General features: G+C 39.3%; 2 protein-coding genes across 2 annotated transcripts; both read right to left on the reverse strand.

Annotated features, from left to right (window-relative positions):
* Positions 1-25: 25 nt before the first annotated feature.
* LOC148360795 (uncharacterized) lies at positions 26-10,867 on the reverse strand. Its single transcript, XM_088341698.1, has 5 exons — positions 10,727-10,867; positions 6,219-6,273; positions 5,353-5,683; positions 2,571-3,333; positions 26-2,142 (listed from the first exon to the last, which is right to left on the reverse strand). The coding sequence occupies exons 1-5, from the start codon at positions 10,736-10,738 to the stop codon at positions 2,098-2,100; spliced, it is 1,206 nt and encodes a 401-aa protein (XP_088197824.1). The 5' UTR covers positions 10,739-10,867; the 3' UTR covers positions 26-2,097.
* Positions 10,868-13,591: 2,724 nt separating this feature from the next.
* Positions 13,592-21,016, reverse strand: LOC148360796 (TBC1 domain family member 24-like). Its single transcript, XM_088341699.1, has 11 exons — positions 20,846-21,016; positions 20,519-20,685; positions 20,195-20,456; positions 19,334-19,447; positions 18,834-19,250; positions 18,515-18,754; positions 18,240-18,395; positions 17,328-17,391; positions 17,127-17,225; positions 16,801-17,050; positions 13,592-15,578 (listed from the first exon to the last, which is right to left on the reverse strand). The coding sequence occupies exons 1-11, from the start codon at positions 20,956-20,958 to the stop codon at positions 15,394-15,396; spliced, it is 2,067 nt and encodes a 688-aa protein (XP_088197825.1). The 5' UTR covers positions 20,959-21,016; the 3' UTR covers positions 13,592-15,393.
* Positions 21,017-21,637: the final 621 nt, after the last annotated feature.

The raw sequence follows: 21,637 nt of genomic DNA on the forward strand, positions 1-21,637 counted from the left end.
CAAACTTAAAAGGGACAAAAACGTATTCTGTAATGTGAAATTATTTTAATGTTCAATTTAAATGCTTTCATCAATTCCATACAATTTTCCACAGGCAATTTTCATGCTTTTCAGGTTGTGCTTAAAGCAAACATCCATTCATCCATTTCATTATCATTTTAGAACAGGTCTAACTTCACTTTTTTAAAACGGCACATCAATCAAATTTAATCGATTTATTGTCCATCCCTAGACAAGACAAAAATCCTCGTTGAACAGTTGTTTTGAATAGAACAGGAGCAGAAATTGGAATGACAATATCAGAGATTTTGGATAATATCTCATACATGTCCATGAACCAGTATTGGGTTTTATTTGATATCAGATCAAGACACTTAAAATCTGAGCCATACAGTAGACCCCCAGAATACAGCGTCCCTGCCTCATGGCCTTTTCACTTTACAGTGTGTAATAAGATGTTTTTCTTTGCCCTTCTTCACGACATCAGCAAATAATCACTGCGTGCCCAAAAACAGGTTTAATCAAAAAATACAAAGAAAAAACATGAATCACCACTCTCGCAAAGTTTCATGGCCATATCCAAGATGATCGGGGCTATTATTAAAAACGAGGGAATTAAAGCAAGGGAATCTTAAGACAATTTCATTTTTGCTCCACTATCGGCATTGCCTCCCCTACTTTGCATCCACCTACTACTCCATTCTACCAGCTCAAATCACCTCAAAGGTGAATTGAAATGTTATTTTTCCATTACGTGTATATTTTTTATTTAATCATATGCACGTAAGTATATTACACATAAGTAGTATCTAGTACATACAGGGTTCATACACCTTTTTCATGGCCAAATTCAAGCACTTTTTAAGGACTTTAAATGCCAATTCAACAGTAGTTCTAGTACCTTCAAGTAAGAAATCCAGCGCTGATCAAAAGGATGGGGTGTTTTGTTCATTTTGATCACTAAAATATAGTCGCTATCTTGATTTGAGATGTTCCTATCTAACAATGATCTACCATCTTTTTGTCAGTGGGCTGGTATAAACAGATGAATTCTGCCATTCTGCCTCAACAATGCGTGAGCAGCTTGGCTACATCAAACTTGTTTACAAACACAGAAGGTGCTCTTTAGGTGTTGGGCAATAAGTACTGTAAAATAAAGCTGCAGAATAATGATTTTTTTTTAAGACTCATTTTAATTACATTGATAGATCAATCTTTCAATTTAGAGAAGGCTGATCCTTTGCTTTTTGTTTCACTTATTTTAATTTATAGTTCCTGTGTGTTTAATTAGAGGATCTATGTCTAAATTAGTTTAGTTTTTTTTATTTGGTCATTTATGTGTAGCACTGAAGACATTTACCATTTTATTTATATTTGATGGTTACGCATTTTTATGGAGTCTGTGTTGGTCAAACTTAGAACAGTTCAGTAAAAAGTTAAAAGCTGTTTTGTATTCTACAATCATTTTTGTATATCTGTAAACATTTTCTATTACTTTTCATGTATTTTTCAGGGATGCCGTCTTTCGGATTTAATTAAAAAACATACATAACTTATTCGACAGATACAAAATGACACGACCAAGTTTTAATATGTCACAAAAGCAAAGGATGTAACGTCGTCGCCATATAGTTTGTTTTTCAACTGAAAACATGAAAGCAGGGGAGCTAAATAAGCGAAGTTTATTTTTGTATTCCATACTTTTTTTGTTGTTTATTTCATATTTTGCTGTTTTTTCGGGGATTCTGTGTTGCTTTGCTTTAAAGAAGCAACTTAGTTTAAATTAAGCTTAAGTAAACAGTAGAATGCTACTATAATATAGAAAAATAATACGTATTTTCAAATGAATTACATAATGTTTTATTATGATTGAAAATAAATCATTAAAAAAGGAATCTGAGGAGCCATTTGGAAGCTGAAAAGGGCTCTTCTCTGTGAGCCGACCAGAGTTGGTTTTGTAATACAGAGCTGGAATTTCCTGCACGAGTCTGATGCACCAGTCTTCTTAAATCTGACCGGTAGGGGGCCATGATGCTTCACATGATGGCATAATAAGGGGCCACCAGAGCAGGCGTGTCGGCGTCATTTTTACACACATCAGTTTTGTTTTCCTTCATTTAATGCGTGATCTATCGTGGCAGACTGCAAAGAAACATGGCAAGAGCATAAATTTCAAGTATTTTACAAGCACAAAACCCAAAGTTCCAGCACTTTTCAAACCTCGAAAACGAAACATTAAAATTCAAGCATCTTCAAGGATTTCAAACACCTGTACGAAGCCTTTGTATACGATTAAGTTATAATATTGTTTTCATCTAAAGGACCAGGAATTTTGATCACATCAGTTACTTACCATAAGTTTCTATGCCCTGCCACACGGCAAATTCACCTGAGAACAGATTAATGTCGTATCCCGGTGGTCTACTGTAATGTCAAGAATTGTTAATATGTGTCTGATTCGAAAACGCAATTGGAGCGCAGCAGGTGAACATTATCCCTAAAGATATTTTGCAATAAGCATTAAAGGAGCAAGCATCTTATTGTTCACCGCACGGCTCCTCAGCAAGCACCTGAAACTCTTCTAGGGCTTTGGCCGCGTCGAGCATGATCTGCTTGTGAGAGTGAGTCCTGCGGTGTCTGCTCAGACAATGGCTCCAGGAAAAGCTTCGTCCGCATGGCAGGCACATGTACGGCCGCTCGCCCGTGTGGACCCTCTGGTGCAGGGTAAGTGACTTGAAACGGGTGAAAATGGCCCCGCACTCATTGCAGGCGTACTTCTCTGTGCGCAAGTGGACGTTCCTCTCGTGCTCTTTCATGTTGCCCAGCTGCGAGAATCCTTTGCCGCACACGGGACAAAGGTGAGGCTTCTCCCCCGAGTGGATCAGCGCGTGGATGTTGAGGTCCTGCCGGGAGTAAAAACTCTTGGTGCATGTCAGGCACACGTAGGGCCGCTCACCTGTGTGGCTCCTCATGTGCCTTTTCAGGCTTTCGGATCGAGCGAAGGCGCTGTCGCATTCGCTGCACTGGAAAGGTTTCTCTCCGGTGTGCGAGCGGCTGTGGCGATTCAGCTCCGAGTTCTTGAAGAAGGACATGTGGCAGTGGGAGCATTGGTAGGGCTTCTCCGGGTTTTCCTCGTGCGTTTTCTCGTGGGCCTTGCAGTGGCCCCGCTCGGAGAAGCCCTTGTCACAGAAGGCGCAGTTAAAGGGCCTCTCGCCCGTGTGCATTCGCTCGTGACGTATACGCCGGTAAAGTTTGTCGAAGGTCTTGGCGCAGAAGGCGCACTGGTGAGGCACCTTGGGCTGCTTTTCGTGGATGCGCCGATGCCGCAACAACCTGGAAGTAGGAATGGGGCCAGTATGAGATTGACAGTTTTATAATTGTGAGTAAACAATTGACTGTGTTACGGTGTTCTTACCATAATTATTCATGTGTTCATGTATAATGTTTTTGTACCTGACAAAAAACTTAAAGTTTAGGTGCTTCTTATGCATGAGGTTTTACGGTAGTACATTACCGTGTTTGTGCAATGATTGATCATTCGAAAATATCGCTGACCACAATCGCAAAACTTTGCATGCAACGGGAATCAAACCCTGGTCGCTATGGTGAGAGCGCCAATTCCTAACCACCAGGGAGATAGATGAAATATGAAAGGGAATTAGATTATATGTCATTATCACACTATTCACTATTTTTAGTAAGGGTACCAGAGATGAATGTTAGCGCAGGGAGTAAACAGAAAGTCGCCCTGAAAGATATAAATACATGGAAAAAAAGCACACTGAAGGAAATAACTCTTTGGTGTATCAAATGATGAATCCGACTTTGAATGACATTAAATAAGTTGTAAATTTTATGTTAGTATTTTGTTCATAGTTAAAGTTGTCAATGAATTATTAAAATCATGGCTACACGTTTTCAGCATTTGCCACTTACAAGGATGCTTAGCTTGAGCTGAAAGAAGTGAAACAAAATTTCATACTGATTTTAAATTAAAAATTAGGGCACTAGCATTATACACAAGGTGCATTTTACACGAATAAATACGGGATTTTTTTTTACAAGAAATCTTACCACTGACCACTAAGGACAATGAATCAATTGAAAATTATCCTTTATCCGCACCGCTTATCCTCAGTAGGGTCCCGGGGGTGCTGGAGCCAATCCCAGCCATCTCCAGGCAGTGGGCAGGGGACACCCTGAACTGGTTGCCAGCCAATCGCAGGGCACACAAAGACAGACAACTCACTCGCTCATTCACACCTAGGGACAATTTGGACCACCCAATTCACCTGAAATGCATGTTTTTAGAATGTGGGAGGAAAACGGAGTGCCCGGAGGAAACCCAAGCAAGCACGGGGAGAACATACAAACTCCGCACAGGAAGTCTGGAGCTGGATTTGAACCCATGCAGGAGGTTCCCATGACATGAACTGTGCCGCACACATGCGCTAACCACTGCGCCGCCATGCTGCCCATATATATATCATTCATTTAATAAAAAAGATATTAACAATGTATGAATGTTACTGTTTGCAGGCAGCACGGCAGCGCAGTGGTTAGCGCGTGTGCGGCACAGTTCTGAGGTCATGGAATCAAACCTTCCTGTGAGGAGTTTGTATGTTCTCCATGAGCTCGCGTGGGTTTCCTCCCACATTCCAAAAACATGCATGTCAGGTGTAAATGAGTGAAAGAGTTGTCTGTCTCTGTGTGCCCTGCAACTAGCTGGCAACAAGTTCAGGGTGTCCCCTGCCCACTGCCCGAAGATAGCTGGGAGTGGCTCCATCACCCCCGCGACCTTACTGAGGATAAGCGGTGCAGATAATGGATGGATGTTGTTGTTTGCTATAATGGATATGTATCATTACTGTAGTTTGACAATAAAAACATAGTCATAAGAATACTGTTACAGTATTGCCATCATTTTCATCATAATCATAATTTTAATAATCTATTGAAAAAAGTTTTGTACTGACTAAGAGTGTTTGGCTTGTTAAAAAAAAAGAAAAACTCCAAAAAGATACAATGACGATAAACAAGGACACAATTGTAGGACTTTTGTGACTGGAAAATCGCCTGTGTATGATCTCGTTTAGTCACTTCTTTTATAAGCCAAGCCTGGCACGTGCAGGAGAATAAAAGAGTAAATTTGAAGCGATTGGCTTCACAAAGACCATTGGCTGACTTTGTAATTGACTATGCAAAGCAGGAAGTCCCACAAGGAGTCTTTAAATTTGCCATGTATCCGAAAAGAACACGCTCTTTTACTATCAGAGGCAAACCGCCTTTAGGGTATTTAAAACCTTGGCTTTTGAACACCAGCTCAAATCTTAAGATTATTAATCGGCTTACCTGGATGGCTTGTTGAACACTTTATTGCATTCAGGGCACGGGTGCTCCCGAGTGCGGTTGTGGGTGTCTTGGTGTTTTAACATCTTTTCTTCGTCGGTGAACGTCTTGTCGCAATGTGAGCACTGATGACGAGTCTTTAAGGTCCTTGGCTTTGTGTGTACAGTACTGTGGCGTTTGACTTTTGAAAGACGGTCAAACATTTTGTTGCAATCTGGACATGGGTGGATCTTGCGGAGCGGCTTTTTCTTCTTGATCTTTTTCTTATTGTCTGCCTCAGACTCGTCATTGGGATCGGAGTCTAAGGTATACTCAATGTCGAACGCTTTGGTGCCTGATGAGAAAACGTTTCAGAGAGTAAATATTTGATGAATAACTCCATTACCATCTAAGAGGAATAGGTAAATTCATCCTCAAATAATTACCATTACATTTTCAATCTCCCTTTGTTTTTATCTGAGTGCATGCGGCTTATAGTCAGGTGTGGCTTATGCCTGTACAAAATGGTTTATCTTTTTAAAATGTACTAGGTGCGGCTTATAATTAGGTGCTCCATATAATCCAAATTTTACAGTACTACAAAACGAATTCGTATTGCAAATGATGAACAATATCTCAAAATACATGTTCCCATTTTGCACTATTCAAGGTGGCTGACGTTTTATGAAAGAAAGCCCCCCTACTGTTGACTACAATATACAAAATACCCTCAACCTCACAATGTGAAGTTCACAGCTCAAATCAAGAAAGGATGGATAGAGTGATGCCTAGAGAGCTCAGTAAAGAGAGAGCACCAGAAAGAGATACAGCACCAGATAGATAAAGAGCTAGATATATAAATAAACAAGAGAAAATATGGTGATAATTACTTTCATCCGATGAATGATCCGTCGCAGATGAAGCGTCTTCCTCCATGGCTACAGCCTTGAAAAATATAGAAACACATCAAGTTCGATGAATGTTAGGGTGGTCCTTATTTTTCGACTTTTAAAATTTCATGCTCTGACCCCTTGAATATGTTCCAATATATACAAAACGTAATTAGGCAAAGTTTCATCAAAATCAAAGGATATTTAGAGGTCGCTCAAGGCCTCTGAAATTTTGGTATGAAAAATAAGGATTTTTCGCACATTATATCAGACCTAGTGTACAAAGTTACTCGTAACTTTTCTTGTGTTACAATTATAAGCAATGGACTGAAATTGGATGTTCTAAAACGCCGTACACATAGGGTTAAGATTTCCGTTTTTTCTCGAAAATTGCCAAAATTTTACCATTTTGGGAAATTTCAAAGTCGTTGAGCTACCTCTAAATATTATCCAAATTGTTCAAAATTGCACACAGTGTGTTTTTATCGATATAAGAACATATGCGGGGGGTCAGAGCCCAATATTTCCCAAAAATTTTTTCCGACCCCCATTAAGGACCACCCTAATGAATGTTGTAAAAAGACAGATGCTCAAAGCGATTCATTATAAGACATTTTAAGTCAACCACTATTTAACCTATTTATTGTCATAGAATATATTGTGAAAGTATCTCACAATCTATTAAATGTTTAGAGTGAATGTATTGTTTATTCCTAAAACATGCAGTGTTTGAAGTAACGTCTGCCCGGACGCATGGGGCCTGCATCTTTTACGTCGGGCGTACAACTTACACAACGATTTTAGCCCGGGTGGCCGACAAAAAAAAAAAAAAAAAAAAAACATCAAGGGGTTTTTCTTCAAATCAAACGTCTGCTTACTCCGATTTCGAAATTTTCGTTCAGTTTGGAAATTTCAGAATTTCGCTTCGTTTAGCAATTTGCATTCTAGGCAGCCGATCAGAAGCCCCCGTCGAATGCCTTCGTGCTTCTGGACTTTCCCGAGCGTTATAAGGTCGCGCATTTGCATATCATTTTCCAAAGTAGACGCACAAAGAACACAAGAAAAATGGATGAGTGGTTAGGAATCAAGCCAAAACCTCAGCCCCAGAAGAAAGATTCAAAAGAAGCTAACAAAATGTATGACGCTACAAAACGTAAACGTACATTAAAAGCATTGTGGAAAAAGTTCACGTGGCTTGTAGCAGACGACGCAAGGCAAACATTGCATGAATAAAGATGAGTAAATACAGGTACATACTGATGGCAGATGGAAAACAGTGATGTCACATACATGCAATGAATGTTATAAGTAGATTTATAATAAACTTAATTTTAAAGTGTTGTTCCGTTATACATTCTGATTATCAATCCTTAATACTTTGCAACGATGTTTTTTTTTCTTCGATTAGTCGTCTTACTGCGTTTCAAATTGTGAAAAATGGGGCAGGCAACTTTTCAGAGTTGTCTGCCCTGGTGTCCGGTAACTTTTTGTCATGAGTTTCAGACACTGAACATGTTGGAATAAGAGGACAGAAACAACTGCATATTTCTTTTGGATATGGATCAATTGTGGATTAGCAGCCAGCATGTTGGAGAATCTATCGGATTTGTAGTGGGTGTGAAAAGTGACACACAAAAATCTGCCAAAGTATTCATTGTTTTACCAAAAGACAAAAAAGAATACATGAACCTCTTAACTAGAAAAAAAACCATTTAGAAAACAGAATGATCAAATGTAAACCGTTTTTTTCTCTGTAATGTGTAAGAGGCTGCAATACTGAGAAATTGTTGGGGAATTGTAAATGTGTCTGGCAATAAAATCAGCAAATGCAAAGTTGCTAAGGCTCTTTATTTTGCAGACCTTGGCCGTTGGGCTTGTAAATAATTGATTTAGTAAAAGTAGGCATACACTTTACTCCTACATGGGTCACCAAAGTGGTAGAAGGGAGAAGAAGACAGAGTGCAGACCATTCAGAAAATAGCTCACCAGTGATTTGTCATTGTGATTTTCGAGGAAATCTGATTTCAAGCTAGCTTGATAAATTATTGATATAATCAATGTCTTAAAATACGAGATAAATTCCTCTAAAAATGTTCATAATTACCTAATAATCTATAAATGCAAGTCACTCACTGGCCTAGCGCAAGGATAGGTTTTAGTGGTTAACTGAGCCTATTTCACCCCTCCTTCTACTTACATCCTGATATTGACATGCTTACAACATAGTAACAACATAGTAACAACATGATATTAAAACTGGTATCCCTTCACACCAATCAGAATCAAAAACAATACTTATTCGGCTATAATTAATATTCTAATCTGTATATTATCTGATTCTCATTCTACACAAGTGTTTTTGCACTGTTTTCCTCACTATTCCTACTCATTACAACATATTATACCAGCTCGGTAGCCTATACCAGCTCGGTAGCCTGGATGGTAGGGTGCCCGCTCCGAGACTGGGAGGTCGCTGGTTCAAGCCTCGGCCGAGTCATACCATACTTACAACATTGGTACTCATTGCCTCCCTTGGCGCTCGGCATTAAGGGTTGGAATTGGGGGGTTTGGTCACCTAATGACTAAAATGGCTTTGGCTGCGGCTGCATCGCCTCGCTACAGTTTAACTGTACGGGTCAGGTGTATCGACATTTCGTTCTGTGTGCATGGTTACAAAGAATGACGATAAAAGTAAATTATATTCTATTCTATATTAAAATGTTTATTCTGTAAAAAAAAAAACTGCGGTTCAAATGTATCAACATTCTATTTTGTGTACATGTGCACCAGAATGATTATAAAAATGACAATAAAGTATATCTATTCCTAGTTTCGCCATAATTAACTCTTCTTTTTTCATATTTTGGGGGGTTTGTTCCTTCCCGAACAGTCCTGACAAAAGTTGAAATCAGTAGGGCACTGTTAACACAATCTTAATAGAGAAAATATTTAACGTTCACCTCAAGCTAAGTACCCCACCTTTAACTATTCAGTGCTATAAATGAATGATAAAAGGAAAAATAAAAACTATTTGCAAATCCATTTCAACCAATTTAGATTCTAATTTGTTGATTTTGTTTGTATTTTTCCTTGTACTTTGTAATGCTTGAGCAGCAGCAAGTCAACTGCAGGAGAGAGAGTGGGAAAGGTGAGATGGCACAACATTCATTTGGACAGGTAACTTAAAATTTGTTTTACCTGGTTATATCAGTATCAGAAATTATTTTCCCCCCATTTTATCAACACTCCACTTATTGAAACATAAATATTTTGTTCGTTTGTTTGTTTGTACATGATTCAATTGTTTGTTTGTTTGTACATGATTCAAATTGAATCGTTTCTCGGCGCCGTCACGAATGGCAGCCACTCCAGCAGCTCCCGTGTTATTTTCGATTGTTCTCGATTGTTCTCAGCTCAGGGATGCTGCTGGAAATGTGAATTTCCCTTCGGGGATGAACAAAGTATCTATCTATCTATCTATCTATCTCTTCTCTTTAACGTTCCTCCTCTTTTTTTATCTTTTGTTGCTTTTTTCTCAGTTTTTTTCTCTAACCTTCTCCCTTTCTTTTCTCTTTCTATCTTTCATTTTCTTTCTCTGCGTCTTTCATTTTCTTTGTCACATAATTTTTCTTGCCCACTTATTTCTCTTTGTTTCTTGTTTTCTCCCTTTTTTCTCTTGTTATCTTATTCTTTCTCCTTTTCTACCTTCCTCTTTCTATTTTCCCCTCTTTATCCCGTTATCTTATTTTTTCTCCTTTTACACCTTACTCTTTCTTTTGCTCCCTTCTTTCCTTTCGCCCTTCTTTCTCTCGTTCATTTTTTTAAATTGCCCTGTCTTTCTTTCTATCAATTTTCCTACTGTATCTACCTATCAATCAATAAGGTTGGTGACCCTTGTTCTACTGAGTTATGAAAACTCACTTATATTCGTTTCACAAAAATGATACTAACATCACTAGAATTGTGTTTACAAAACAAATTAGAAACTGATTATTGGGGTGGATAAAAAAAAGGGAGACAACAAATAGCCACAATTTTAACGATTGTTAGTGATCATTATAATGCAAACGAAAGGCACACAAAAAGCAAACTTGGCCACAAAATAAGGACATGTTCTTAGGAAACGATGCAACTCTGCATTATAAACCATCTCAATTAAAACGACGCCCTTGCTTGCATTTTAACGACTCAAGGCTTGCGTGTCAAAAACATGATAGCAGAACCAAGTAACAAGGAATTTTAGTGCAAGCGCATTTCTGTCATATATGCATTTAATGAATCAAATAGGCGCAATAGCATTAAAACTGATGTTTGCTTGTGTCTTTGATTGGAAGGATGGCTTCTTTGAGGGGCGAGTTTTTCCTATTGTGTGCCAAAACAAAACCCCCGAGGCTATGAAGGGGCTATGCTGTTAGCACTGGCAACAGCTCAACAAAAACACTAAATAAACGAAAATAACAATACCATGTTTAGTCTGCTGAATAAACCAAGGATAGACGGAAACCCACCTCTGTGTCCATGCTGTAATATGAAGGTTGTTACATCTTAAACCGGGCCTCGACGAAAATCATAAGAGGCCAAAGCGGGCCGTTGCTACGCTTCTTCTTCGTTTTTGACTCAGGAAAAATGGGAGCAGACTAATCTACTGCTGCCATCTAGAGGTTATCTATCTATTTATCTATCTAACTAGTTATCTCAGGGGTGTCAAACTCATTTTAAATCGGGGGCCACACATTCCCTCGGGGGCGGGACTAGTAGATTAGAGAGAAAGAAAAGGAGAGAGGAAAAGAGAGAGGATGAGACAACGAAAGAGAGAAAAGGAGAAAGAAAGAGAGAGAGAGATAATGTGAGAAACGAAAGAGATAAAAAGAAATAGTGAGAGAGGGGGAAAAAAATCCAAAGAGAAATTGAAATGTTTAAATCTAAGCTCAAAACACACTTCTATTCTATAGCATATGAATAACCTATATTTTATGTTGATAATATGTATTATTTGCCCTCATGTAGGTTTTAAATGATGGGATAGTGTCATAATAGTCTGTAGTTTGCAATAGTTTTTGATCTGTGCAGCCCTTTGTGACTTTGTGATTAAGGGCTATACAAATAAACATGACTTGATTTGACTTGACTTGAAAGATAAAGAGAGAGAAGGTGAAAAATAGAAAGAGAGAGGTGGAAAGCAGACGAGATAGAAAGAGAGAAAAGGAAAGAGGAAGAGAGAGCAAAAGAAGGTAAAAAGACACACAGAGAGAAAAAGACAAAGATGAACAAATAGAGAGACAGAGAGTGAGAGAGATAGAGAAATACAAGTACAGCGTTTGTAAGAGGCACCTGGCTTTGGCAACATCAAGTGGACATATTTCAACCTGCAGCTCATTTTTCTTTTGCACTTCCCTCAGCGTTGTATCGCGGGCCAGATTCAATCCCTCAGCGGGCCTGATCCAGCCCGTTGTCTGCCTGTTTGACACCCCTGATCTAGCTATCTATTCATCTACCCTGGTCATATCCCTCGAGAGCGGTGACCGACAGCAAGACAAACACATACACAAAAACAAAGAAAAGAAAAATGGGAAAAAAATAGCAACGAAACACAGAAAAAAATGTGACCATGGCGAAGCCAAACGCCCAAACACCCAAACAAGTTAAGCACCTTTCAGCCCTCCAGATGAAACGGGACACAAGAAAGCGGCAATGTCACTCGGGTCAGGGTGACGCAACACACTCTTCTGTTCAACAGCAGGGCCCGACAGCTTTCACTGGTTTACCCCTACCGCGTCATACAGGTGCCCTGCCCATCCCATTATCCTTTCACAACACCTCTCCACTCATTCCTATCACCAACAAGAGCTCTAGCTTCCACTATATTTAGACCTCTTTCCTACAGTGCACTCATAACACAATCCCTCCATGTCAATAGGGGCCTTCCTTTTGGTCTCCTTCCATTTACTTCTGCTTTTAACTGATGAATAACTATACTTGGCCACTTATTTATCAGTCGTCATGTTTATTTGTAGTATAGCCCTTAACACAAGGAGTCTCAAAGGGCTGCACAGACCACTTATGGATAATACAATACTAACTTTATTGAACATAAATTTAACGACTTGATAATAAAGCAACTTTTTTTTAACTTTATGAATTGATTTACGCAACCATCAGTAATAAATTTGCTGAATATCTTCTGGATCACGATGTCACAAGCCAGAAACGGAGACACGACCCAATAGTTTTCCTTTTACTCAGTATTATTGAGAAAGAAAGCAGTGCTTGCTTCCACGATCCGATCATTGTCGGACACGGGTAGCTGATGGCAGGAAGTGGCACTTCCGTGTCAAGCGAGGATAGTCGTGGGCGGCAGGAAAGCTGGTCGATAGCCGGGACAGGCAAGCAAGGGCGGTAACGAGTCCAGAAAAAAGGTTGGCAACAAGATCAGGCAGGAAACAGGGCAAAACAGGTCGATGCCCGGGACGGAAGAGCAGGACAGAAACGGGTCCAGAAACAGGTCTGTAACAGGTAACAGGCAGGAGAAAACAGGGCAGGAGATTGTCGGAGGGTACGGAGCTTGCCTAGCAAAAGCGTAGGTTCGCAGGACGGTCTGACAGCTTCCTCTTGGAAGATGGGAGTTTAAAAGGAGTCCGGGAACCAATCAGCGCTCAGGGCTGTTGGCGCCAACGGGGCATTCGCAGGTGCCCCGAATCAGTAATCATGACAAATTCACAACAGAGTGAACCCTTAGGTGTGTTCTTTTGTTCTTTCTACTACAATCTCAAGTTTTAACCTTGACATGGCATTCCTTTAATTTCAGGTTCCTGATTGATACAAAGGGATTAGGACGCCATCTTGGTAAGGACGGCTAAAACCGTGAATACAGATACCTTGAAAAAAGGTATACTAATACCCGAATCATGCTAAGTTATAGTGGAGCCGAAGATGCAAAAAAACACATACCGGTAATCAAAAAGGGTGTAGGGCCAAACACAAATGATTTTAATATGAAGGTGGCACAGTGGCAGTGTGGTATGGATATCAATCCCACAGTGTAGAGGTCCAGGGTTCAACTCCCGCTACTGGGCTACTTGTGTGTAGTTTCCATATAGTCGTGACAAGTATAAAGAGAAAATACACCTGCATGGGTTTCCTCCCACATCTTAAAAACTTCAGTACTTTTTCATCTCAAACTTTTAAAACTGAATGCCTCACTTTAAAATCTACATGTTGCTCGTAGCTATGCTAAAACATTATCCAACAGACACGTTTGAAAGATGACTTTAAGGGAATGATAATAAGATTAAAAAAATAAGTATTAAAATATGAAGTATTACTTGAAATGTTTGGACAAACTAGCAGTTAAAACAAGAAGACAAATAGAGTGCTTGTGGTACAAACTACTTTAATTTTGTTTTACAGTGAAGTAAAAGGCCATTCAGCGGTGATACACATGCACACTAACACAAACACACACACAGCCATGCAGTCTCATGCAAAACTGCACGTTTCATTGTTTGTCCTCATACAGCAGCTGACCAGTTGACCGCCCCACTGCAGTCTGTTGTATGTGGGTTGTAAATCCCTAAGGGCATTTGTGTGAGTATCACAAAGATACAGTAAAATCAAATATATCCAGTATAACATACGGGATATATGAAAAATCTGTAAGAACAAACGGCAACATCATTGTTAGATATATGACACTATAGAACTAGCGCTGTCATAAGTAAAGCTTTAAAGTGGAAATCAACCCAAATAATTTCTGAACAATTTTTGGGAAATTGTGATAAAAAATGTTGGGTTTTTTATAAAGGAGGGGAAGGCGGGGGGCAAAATCTTGCTGTTTTCATGTCACGGCCAGGACAGGAAACAGAAAGCAGAACCCAATCGCGTAACGTTACCCACAGTTTATTGGGGAGAAGAGGAATGAGCGCATACTCGATCCGGGGATCGTTGGTCGCGGAAGTAGATTGATCGGAACGAGGAAGTGGTCAAAATCAAACAGATCGGGGCGAGAACAAAACAGGAGCAAAACACTGGCAAAAACGGAGAGTCACAGGGCTTGGAAAACAAGAGCAAAAAACACAGGCAAAAACGGGGATTTTGACGTATCACAACAGAGTTTAGCAGGAGTTTCGCAGAAGCTTCGACACCAGGCGACTCACAGACAGCGTTTAAGTAGTCAGGGAGCAATCCGTCAATGCGTTTCGGGTGGTGTCCATGGGCGGGGCCAATTGGGCGCCGTGGCAACCGTGACATTTCATCCTTCTATGGAATAGGGGGCCATTCTGAAAATTTCTGTCGAGTTATTATGACATCAATGTTGCGGACGGCTCAGCTAACAACAAATCAGAGCCATTATCTGATTTGTGTGACATGTAATTATCCATCAAAATGGTCGCCCCCAGAAATAGCAAGAAGCAGGTGGAAGTTGTTTTTTAACACATATTCTACAAACGCATAAAGCTTTGTTAAGACTAATCATTCAACAGAGGGACTTTTCTGGGTTGACTTCCACGTTAAAGTTTCAAAACGGAGTTAAAGCTTTAAAGCTGCTGAAACTCAAAAACTAAATCAGCTGTAAGGCTCGAACGCAAGCATTACAGTGTGTATCATTTAGCGCCTCCTTGTGGTATAAAACCTCCTGTCTTTAAAAAATTAAAACAATAATGATTTAGATAAATAGCTCAAAATACATGAAGTATCACATAAACGTGTATTTTTCAAAATGCTTGAAAGTCGAGATATTTGCATTAATTTTTTATAACATTAGAAATCTTGTATCTAGAGTACGCCCCAAAGTAAAAAGCTTGAGAAAGTTTTGCAAAAAAATTTGAAAACAAATGTTGTGGATCAGTCACTTTGATTCCCTGTAATATGTATTCTTTCTTGTGCATTTTAGCACTCGTTTTATATCAAACACGACACAACAGAGTGATATCTTGAGGTAAACAAATCTAAAATAGACTGCCCATTTAAATCTTTTAATCAAAATTTAAAACACCTTAAAAGCTTTAACTCAGAAGTTAAAACTTTTTTAGATGTTAAACACAAGAGTTAAAACAGCTACAAAGCTTCATTCAAAAGTTGAAGCAACTTTAATCCTTCAACTCGGGAGTTAAAACAGCTTTAAAGCTTTAACTCAAGAGTGAAAAAAACATTAAACCTTTAACTTCGACATATATAACTAAAGGTTTTTGTGAGGTGAACATTTTTGAGAAAAGCAAATGGAGTTCTGGACTCCCCACACTTCTAAGGACTGGATCTTGAAGTGTCCTTTGCAAAGCGGCGGGCTCTTGAATGTGTCACATGCCTCTGAATAGCCTGTTTTGAAGTTATGTTGAAAGGCGAGTGCGTAGCCTCCATTGCCACCTGAAAGTAAGGGAAATTATGTTAACACATGGTTCATTACCTATTCATTATACTGCATTTGTCTTGAACAGTTAGTCCTGAGTTGTTTTGATTGTGACCAATGTTCCCTGTAATTTTCCACGGGTCTGAGCGTTCACACAAAGTTGGTGAGCAACGCTTGAAACAACAGTGAGCAACCATAATCCCAAGTGTGGCAAGATAATTCATTATCAAACATGTCCAAAACTTGACATCAAGTTACATTTTGCTGAGTTTCCACCAATGCAAAATTATTTTTCTCTTTTGAATGAATTGACTCATGTACTATTGCAAAGGTTGTACAGCCTACAAACGTCGTTTGTTCTTACAATTCTTTCACAAGATATCCATTTCTTTTTATTTCCTGATATATTTTGTCGCATTATATTAACATTTTTGGGGGCTTGTTTAGTCGGTTGTAAGATACAGAACTGTACTTAATTACATTTTTTTGTGGAAGTACAATGTTGGCAACAAGATTCACTTGATATATACAAACTTTTTCTTCTTTTTTCCATGTTTTTTTTTTACTTTTTTTAAAAATTCCTTTAAAAAAAATCTCATTCTGTTTAATTTTTCCGAGCTGTTACTTTTTTCTTTTTGTTCTCTATTTACTTTTTTCCCACATTTCTTTCTTTTCTTTTTTTCTGGCTTTTTTTTTGAATTGTTCCTTCTTTTTTTGTCTTTCTTTTGTTTCTTTTTTTCTCAGCTTTTCACTACTTTTTCATTTTTGGTATTTTTTTCTTTTTTGTTCTATTCCCCCCTCCCTTTAAGTCATTTTGTGCATAATTTTACATAATATTCGGTCATGTTGGGATTAAAGATGCAAAAACATTCTGAGCCGTTTTCGTGAGCTGAGCCAAAGAAGCCGGTTCTCAACAAACTCTTCTAACTTTACTCAACTTCGTCCTACTTCGACTCGACTTCAAAATACCGCATTTAGGACACAACGTCAGGGGAACCCGTGTATTTTGACCTTCATGCACTGTAACTTTGACTTAAGTAGCTTCTTAATTAGTCATTTTGAGCCCTCATTTTTGTGCGCTGGCTAGATTTTCTTGTGCGCTGAGAATGTGCGAGCAGTGCGCAATTGCGCACGCGCGCAGCTTAGAGGGAACACTGATTGTGACTGTTCCATTTTTGATGTTATATAAAAGCTTAATAATTCAAAGTTCAAAATCTTAAATATATAAATGACACATACCAATAATGAGTTGAGCCTCACTGCCTGCTATAAATTTGGAAGCCTCTTGTTCCTTGGATCTTTTTGGCACCTTGGCAGTAAGCGGTTCCAGGGAAGGGGCAGTGAAAGGGATGGTCAAATAACTTGGATCTTGGGGCGTCCCAGCCGGACACGTCAGAGTTGTGGTGGTATTAGAAGTGTACTGAGGAGAGACTTTCCTTGTCATGATGTTAACCATGGCTCGCTGGTAGCGCTCCATGCTAGGGCGAAGCTGAGAGAGTGAACATTTTTCTTGATGTAGACAAAATTTCCAATATGTGATGTAAGGTTTCGGTAGGATGCCTCACCGTGAAAACGAAACATTCACCTGTTCCGAAAAAGGAGGTTTTATCTGTGTCGTAATTGTGCCTCTCCGTCATATCTGATGAAATGAAGGCACCAAAGACCTGTGAAGAAGGAAATAAATCAAATATAAGAAAAGCAACTCACAATATTTTTTGTAAAGTGTAGATGTCCAGCGGCTAGTTAGGTCATCAATGTTATATTACCTCCTCATCCTCTGTTTTGATGATCAACACTGCAGGTTCGTGACCCTCCACATGGTAATAGAATCTAGAAAATAGTCAATATGAATGATAAAATCTCCAATGCACAATTTAATAACCAGATAGAGCTATATTACTACTTTGTTAAAGCTGAAGTGCTGAATACTAAAGGTTGAAGTTAACCCAAGGGTTTACCCCCAAAATAATGTTTTATGAAACCCAACTTTGTCATGATTACTGATGTGACTCACCTGTGCCCTCTCATTTGGCGCCAACCACCGCGGGTTCTGATTAGCTCCCTGTCCCTATTTGAACCCAGTCCTGTCTGTCCCCTGTTGTCAGTCCGTCTGCGAACCTCAGTGTAGACTAGGCAAGACTTTTTTGACCCTGACTCCCGCCTGTCCCGTTTTTGCTCCCGTCTGTCTCCGGCTACGACCTGTTCTGCTCCTAACCACGTCTGTTCTCCTGTCCCGGCTTACGACCTCATTTTGTCCCCGATTACGTCTACTATCCCGGCTAAACCAGGCACATTTATGAATATAATATGTTTAAAATATGATATCAGAAGAAAAGTCCTCAATTTGAATCCATCTATGGAGGGCAGCAAATTAGAGAATGCATTTGAGTGAAGATGGCAACACATATGCTAGGGCTTTGGATAACAACCAGTAATGTTTGCTTTGCTTTCTAGGCAGATCCATGTGGTCATTATTGGAGTTTTGAATTATGCCATCTTTAATCAACAGCATTCTCAAAATAGCCATCAGGGAACAGGAAAAATAAAACGTTGAATATTTATCTTTACATCACATTCTACCAATACAAATGTTTGGACTGCCCACACCCCAAGGCAAACCATTAGACTTCAATTTAACATTTGTTAGTTCAAAGGCAATTTAAGAAACATCAACTTACGAGGCAAGACTTTCTCCATGATCTGTCGTACTGAACAGCTTAATCGGACTGAATAGAGCAAAGCGCTCTGGTATCCAGGCCCAGACGACTCTCATCTCTGTACTGGTTACAACACTGGAACGAAGGTTGTTGAAGTCTCCCGTATCCACCGACTGCCTGCAGGGTCAAAATGACAAAAGTTAGATGGTTATATGAGCGACGAAATTATAAATAGCTCGTTATAACTCCAACATATTGTTTTTTATGCCCTGTTGACTCAGTTGAGATTGCCTCACCTCCTCTGGTGAATGCTGACTCCTTTTTGCATGAGGGTGTCCTTATTGGCTTTGAAGAGAAGGTTAAGTTCTCTCCTGGTGGCAATCGGAACTCGAAAGGCTCTCTCCAATAGATTCTCAGGCGTGCAGTGGCGAGCCACATTCTGCACGAAGCTTTTCATATCGGTTCGAAAATCCTCCACGTCTGCAACTCGGGACGAAACTGAGACTTTGTAAAGGCTCAGCAAAGCCAATGCCACTCTGAAAACAGCAGTTTATTACATTTCGTTTTTGAAATATAGAATGTGGGAAAAATAATTCAAACAAAATCTCTGCAAACCTGTAAAGAACCTTGTAACCCTCCAGGAGGTAGACATCCAGCACTCGGATGGCATATTCGAATGGAAGATCCGCAAATATCCACATGATCCAGTCAGAGTAAAACTCAAACAGGTTCTGGTGTGAACTGGCAATCAATTTCCGGATGCCCCGGCAACACCTGTTAGCAAGGTCTCCAAACGTCATGCAGGAAGCTCGGTATGTGAGGAAAGTCTGGTCGATATAACGCTTGTTTGGGTCATTGAAGGAAATCAGTCTGGAAACGCTGTAGAAGCATTCTGCTTCGTCTTCGCTGTAGTGCAAGATCAGTGACACCAAAGCCGGGAGGATGGGGCAAAAGTTCATGTCTGGGAAGTACCGCCCGAGACACAGAAGAATCTTCCTAACAGAATTCAGACCTGCCTTACTGAGGCAGTACCTGGAAAAAGATCATAGAGTGGTTTCATGCAGTCTGTTTGACTAAAATCCAACACCTAACAATGCCTAACAGAGTATTTGAACCTTGGTATTTCTCCTGATTCCATGTACTTTGGAACCGGGTGGGTGCTGAGCTTCTGTTCTCCAAAGAGCTTTCTGCAAAGTTCGTAGTACGTGTCCCTTTCTGGACTGACACACCTAAATCACAGGTAAAATATCCAAACGAGTTTGGGGTCAGTAAATGAAACCTGAACAACTGTGCAAAAGTACAGTAAGGTATGACATGGAGCGTCTAATAAGTGTTTAATAAGAACTAAATTATACAGGCAATCAATTCCAGTACAGTTCAATACTGTTTGCTTCCAAATATAAACTTTTCTTCAATAAAATTCATAGTGAGTTTCAAGTTTATACTCTGTCATTCTCACTTGAACCATTATTCTTTCAATGCACATTGGTGACAGCCTCATTCAAGGTTCGTATTGTTTTTTATTTTATCTTTTTCTTTGTTGATTTATAAAAAATAAATTTCCTGTGATTTTCAGCGTTAACTTTTAGTGTTTATTTAGCTTCATATTCCCTCTTTTAAGTATTTCATAATAATACAAAATAAATGGTAATATATACATTAAAAAACAAAAGCAAAAGAAAGAGCTGAAAAATCGGGCTCTTTTTAGTAAGCCAAAAAAACAGTTGACGAAAAAGAGTCGGAATTCCCATCTCTACAACGGACTATCGTGTCAGATTTAATTTATTAAACTCTATATTGTTTACTGCTGATATTTTTAGTTACGTTTAGTATAGAGTAACCGAGTCACTAACGCCAAAACGTAACTGAGTAACTAACTCGGTTACGTTTTGAAAGAAGTAGTGAGTAACTATAACTAATTACTTTTTTAAAGTAACATGCCAGACACTGGCCATAATGTATGAACAGGCAATTACCTGAAATGAATGGTGTGAATAATGTGATGGTAAGCCTTAGCTCTCAGTGTATGAGGCATAGCCCAGAATCCTTCTCTTCCCATGGATTTCATTTGCTGGTGCTCGCTCTCCAGTAACTGCTGGTACCGTACTGAAGCTTCCGGGTCTATCTTCTCCCAGTCCACAAACTGACCGTACTTCATGCCAGAATTGGAACAGATCTCCCAGTTGTCTAACTCAAAGATGGTCATCATGGAAACACACTTGGGACTGCCTCTGCTGCCTAAATACACGAGCAGAATTTTGTAAATTTTGTGAGACTACCCAGTGACTTACAAGACTTACCGTTAAGGTCTTTTGAGATAGAGTGTTTGTTTGGTTTGGACTTTTCAGCTTTGTTGGCCGGATACTGTGTTTGAGCGGTTAAGTTTGGCTGCAGTGTAATGGACATGGGTAGATGTCCCAAATGGCTGTCAGAGTTAGTTTCTGATGTTTCATAACTGTAAAAAGATCTGGAAAGTACAATAAATTATTAATCAATCTGTTTTCTGAAGAATATAGACAGAGGCTTGAAGTTCTGTAGTCAACACAGGCTACACCTCAGTCTGACCGTTTTATTTGAGGAATTATGTATTAACCGTCATATCAGCATACTAAGAATAGAACTCCAACCTTGAACGAGGTCTTGGACCGGTGTTCCTGGTCTGTATCTGTACTCCATAGTTCTTGCAGTCCTCAGGGTTGTAATAAGAGTGAGATCTCTGCCTGTTTCGGCCACCCGTCATTGTACTTAAGTCGAATTTACTTTTCCTTAGCTGAAAAACAGTAGTTGAAATGTCAGGTCTTCCCAACAATTGAAAGTTTTGAGTGGGATGTGCGGAAACTTATAATAGCTGAAGAGGGGTGGGGCTTTTTGGGAATGCTTTAAGAGGGAAATGTTCCGCTTGCGACTCTGCAGTAAATTTGTCTTTCCTTAAAGGAACCTAATCAGACTTAAATGATAGTTATTAAAATGCAAGTTTGGACCACATAAATAATATGCATGTTGGAATAGTTTGGCAATACTGTGCATACTGTTAAAAAAAGTTGCAAAATGTAGTTTAATTAATTCAAATTAATTTACTTATAATACATCTGTCCCCTGATTTTAAGATTTTTTTGTGTAGTTCAGAAGTGTCCCTGCTCAAACTATGTAAACAAGTCAAAATAAGGTCATTTGGAACGTGCTGCTGGTACCGGTCCTTCCGTGAACTTGTCCAGGATCGAAATGCCAACTTGGAGTTTTCTGAGAAATCTTCCGAACGTTATTATTCAACACAACGGGGGTGTTTTGATTCAAACAAAACGACTGTTTGGCCATGACACACTCTAGCTCTTGGAGTGCTTATCTCACGTGAGAGCAATGGTGAAAAACAAATTATGTACTAAAAAAAAAACACAGGTTAAAAAGTTGTACTTCATATT

The sequence above is a fragment of the Urocampus carinirostris genome, chromosome 8 (genome assembly GCF_059441175.1).
Source record: "Urocampus carinirostris isolate Australia breed hairy pipefish chromosome 8, RoL_Ucar_1.0, whole genome shotgun sequence".
Lineage (NCBI taxonomy): Eukaryota > Metazoa > Chordata > Actinopteri > Syngnathiformes > Syngnathidae > Urocampus > Urocampus carinirostris.

What these genes read in the sequence shown, in the direction of transcription:
- LOC148360795 (XM_088341698.1), bottom strand. An exon ending in GGATCATTCATCGGATGAAA is followed by an intron (nt 5,684 to 6,218) that starts GTAATTATCACC and finishes TTTTCTCATCAG; the next exon opens with GCACCAAAGCGTTCGACATT. An exon ending in AAGCCCTAGAAGAGTTTCAG is followed by an intron (nt 2,143 to 2,570) that starts GTGCTTGCTGAG and finishes GTTTCTTTGCAG; the next exon opens with TCTGCCACGATAGATCACGC.
- LOC148360796 (XM_088341699.1), bottom strand. Translation starts at nt 20,958, where the DNA reads ATGACGGGTGGCCGAAACAGGCAGAGATCTCACTCTTATTACAACCCT. An exon ending in GGTTACAAGGTTCTTTACAG is followed by an intron (nt 18,755 to 18,833) that starts GTTTGCAGAGAT and finishes TGCTGTTTTCAG; the next exon opens with AGTGGCATTGGCTTTGCTGA. An exon ending in GTGAATGTTTCGTTTTCACG is followed by an intron (nt 17,051 to 17,126) that starts GTGAGGCATCCT and finishes TCACTCTCTCAG; the next exon opens with CTTCGCCCTAGCATGGAGCG.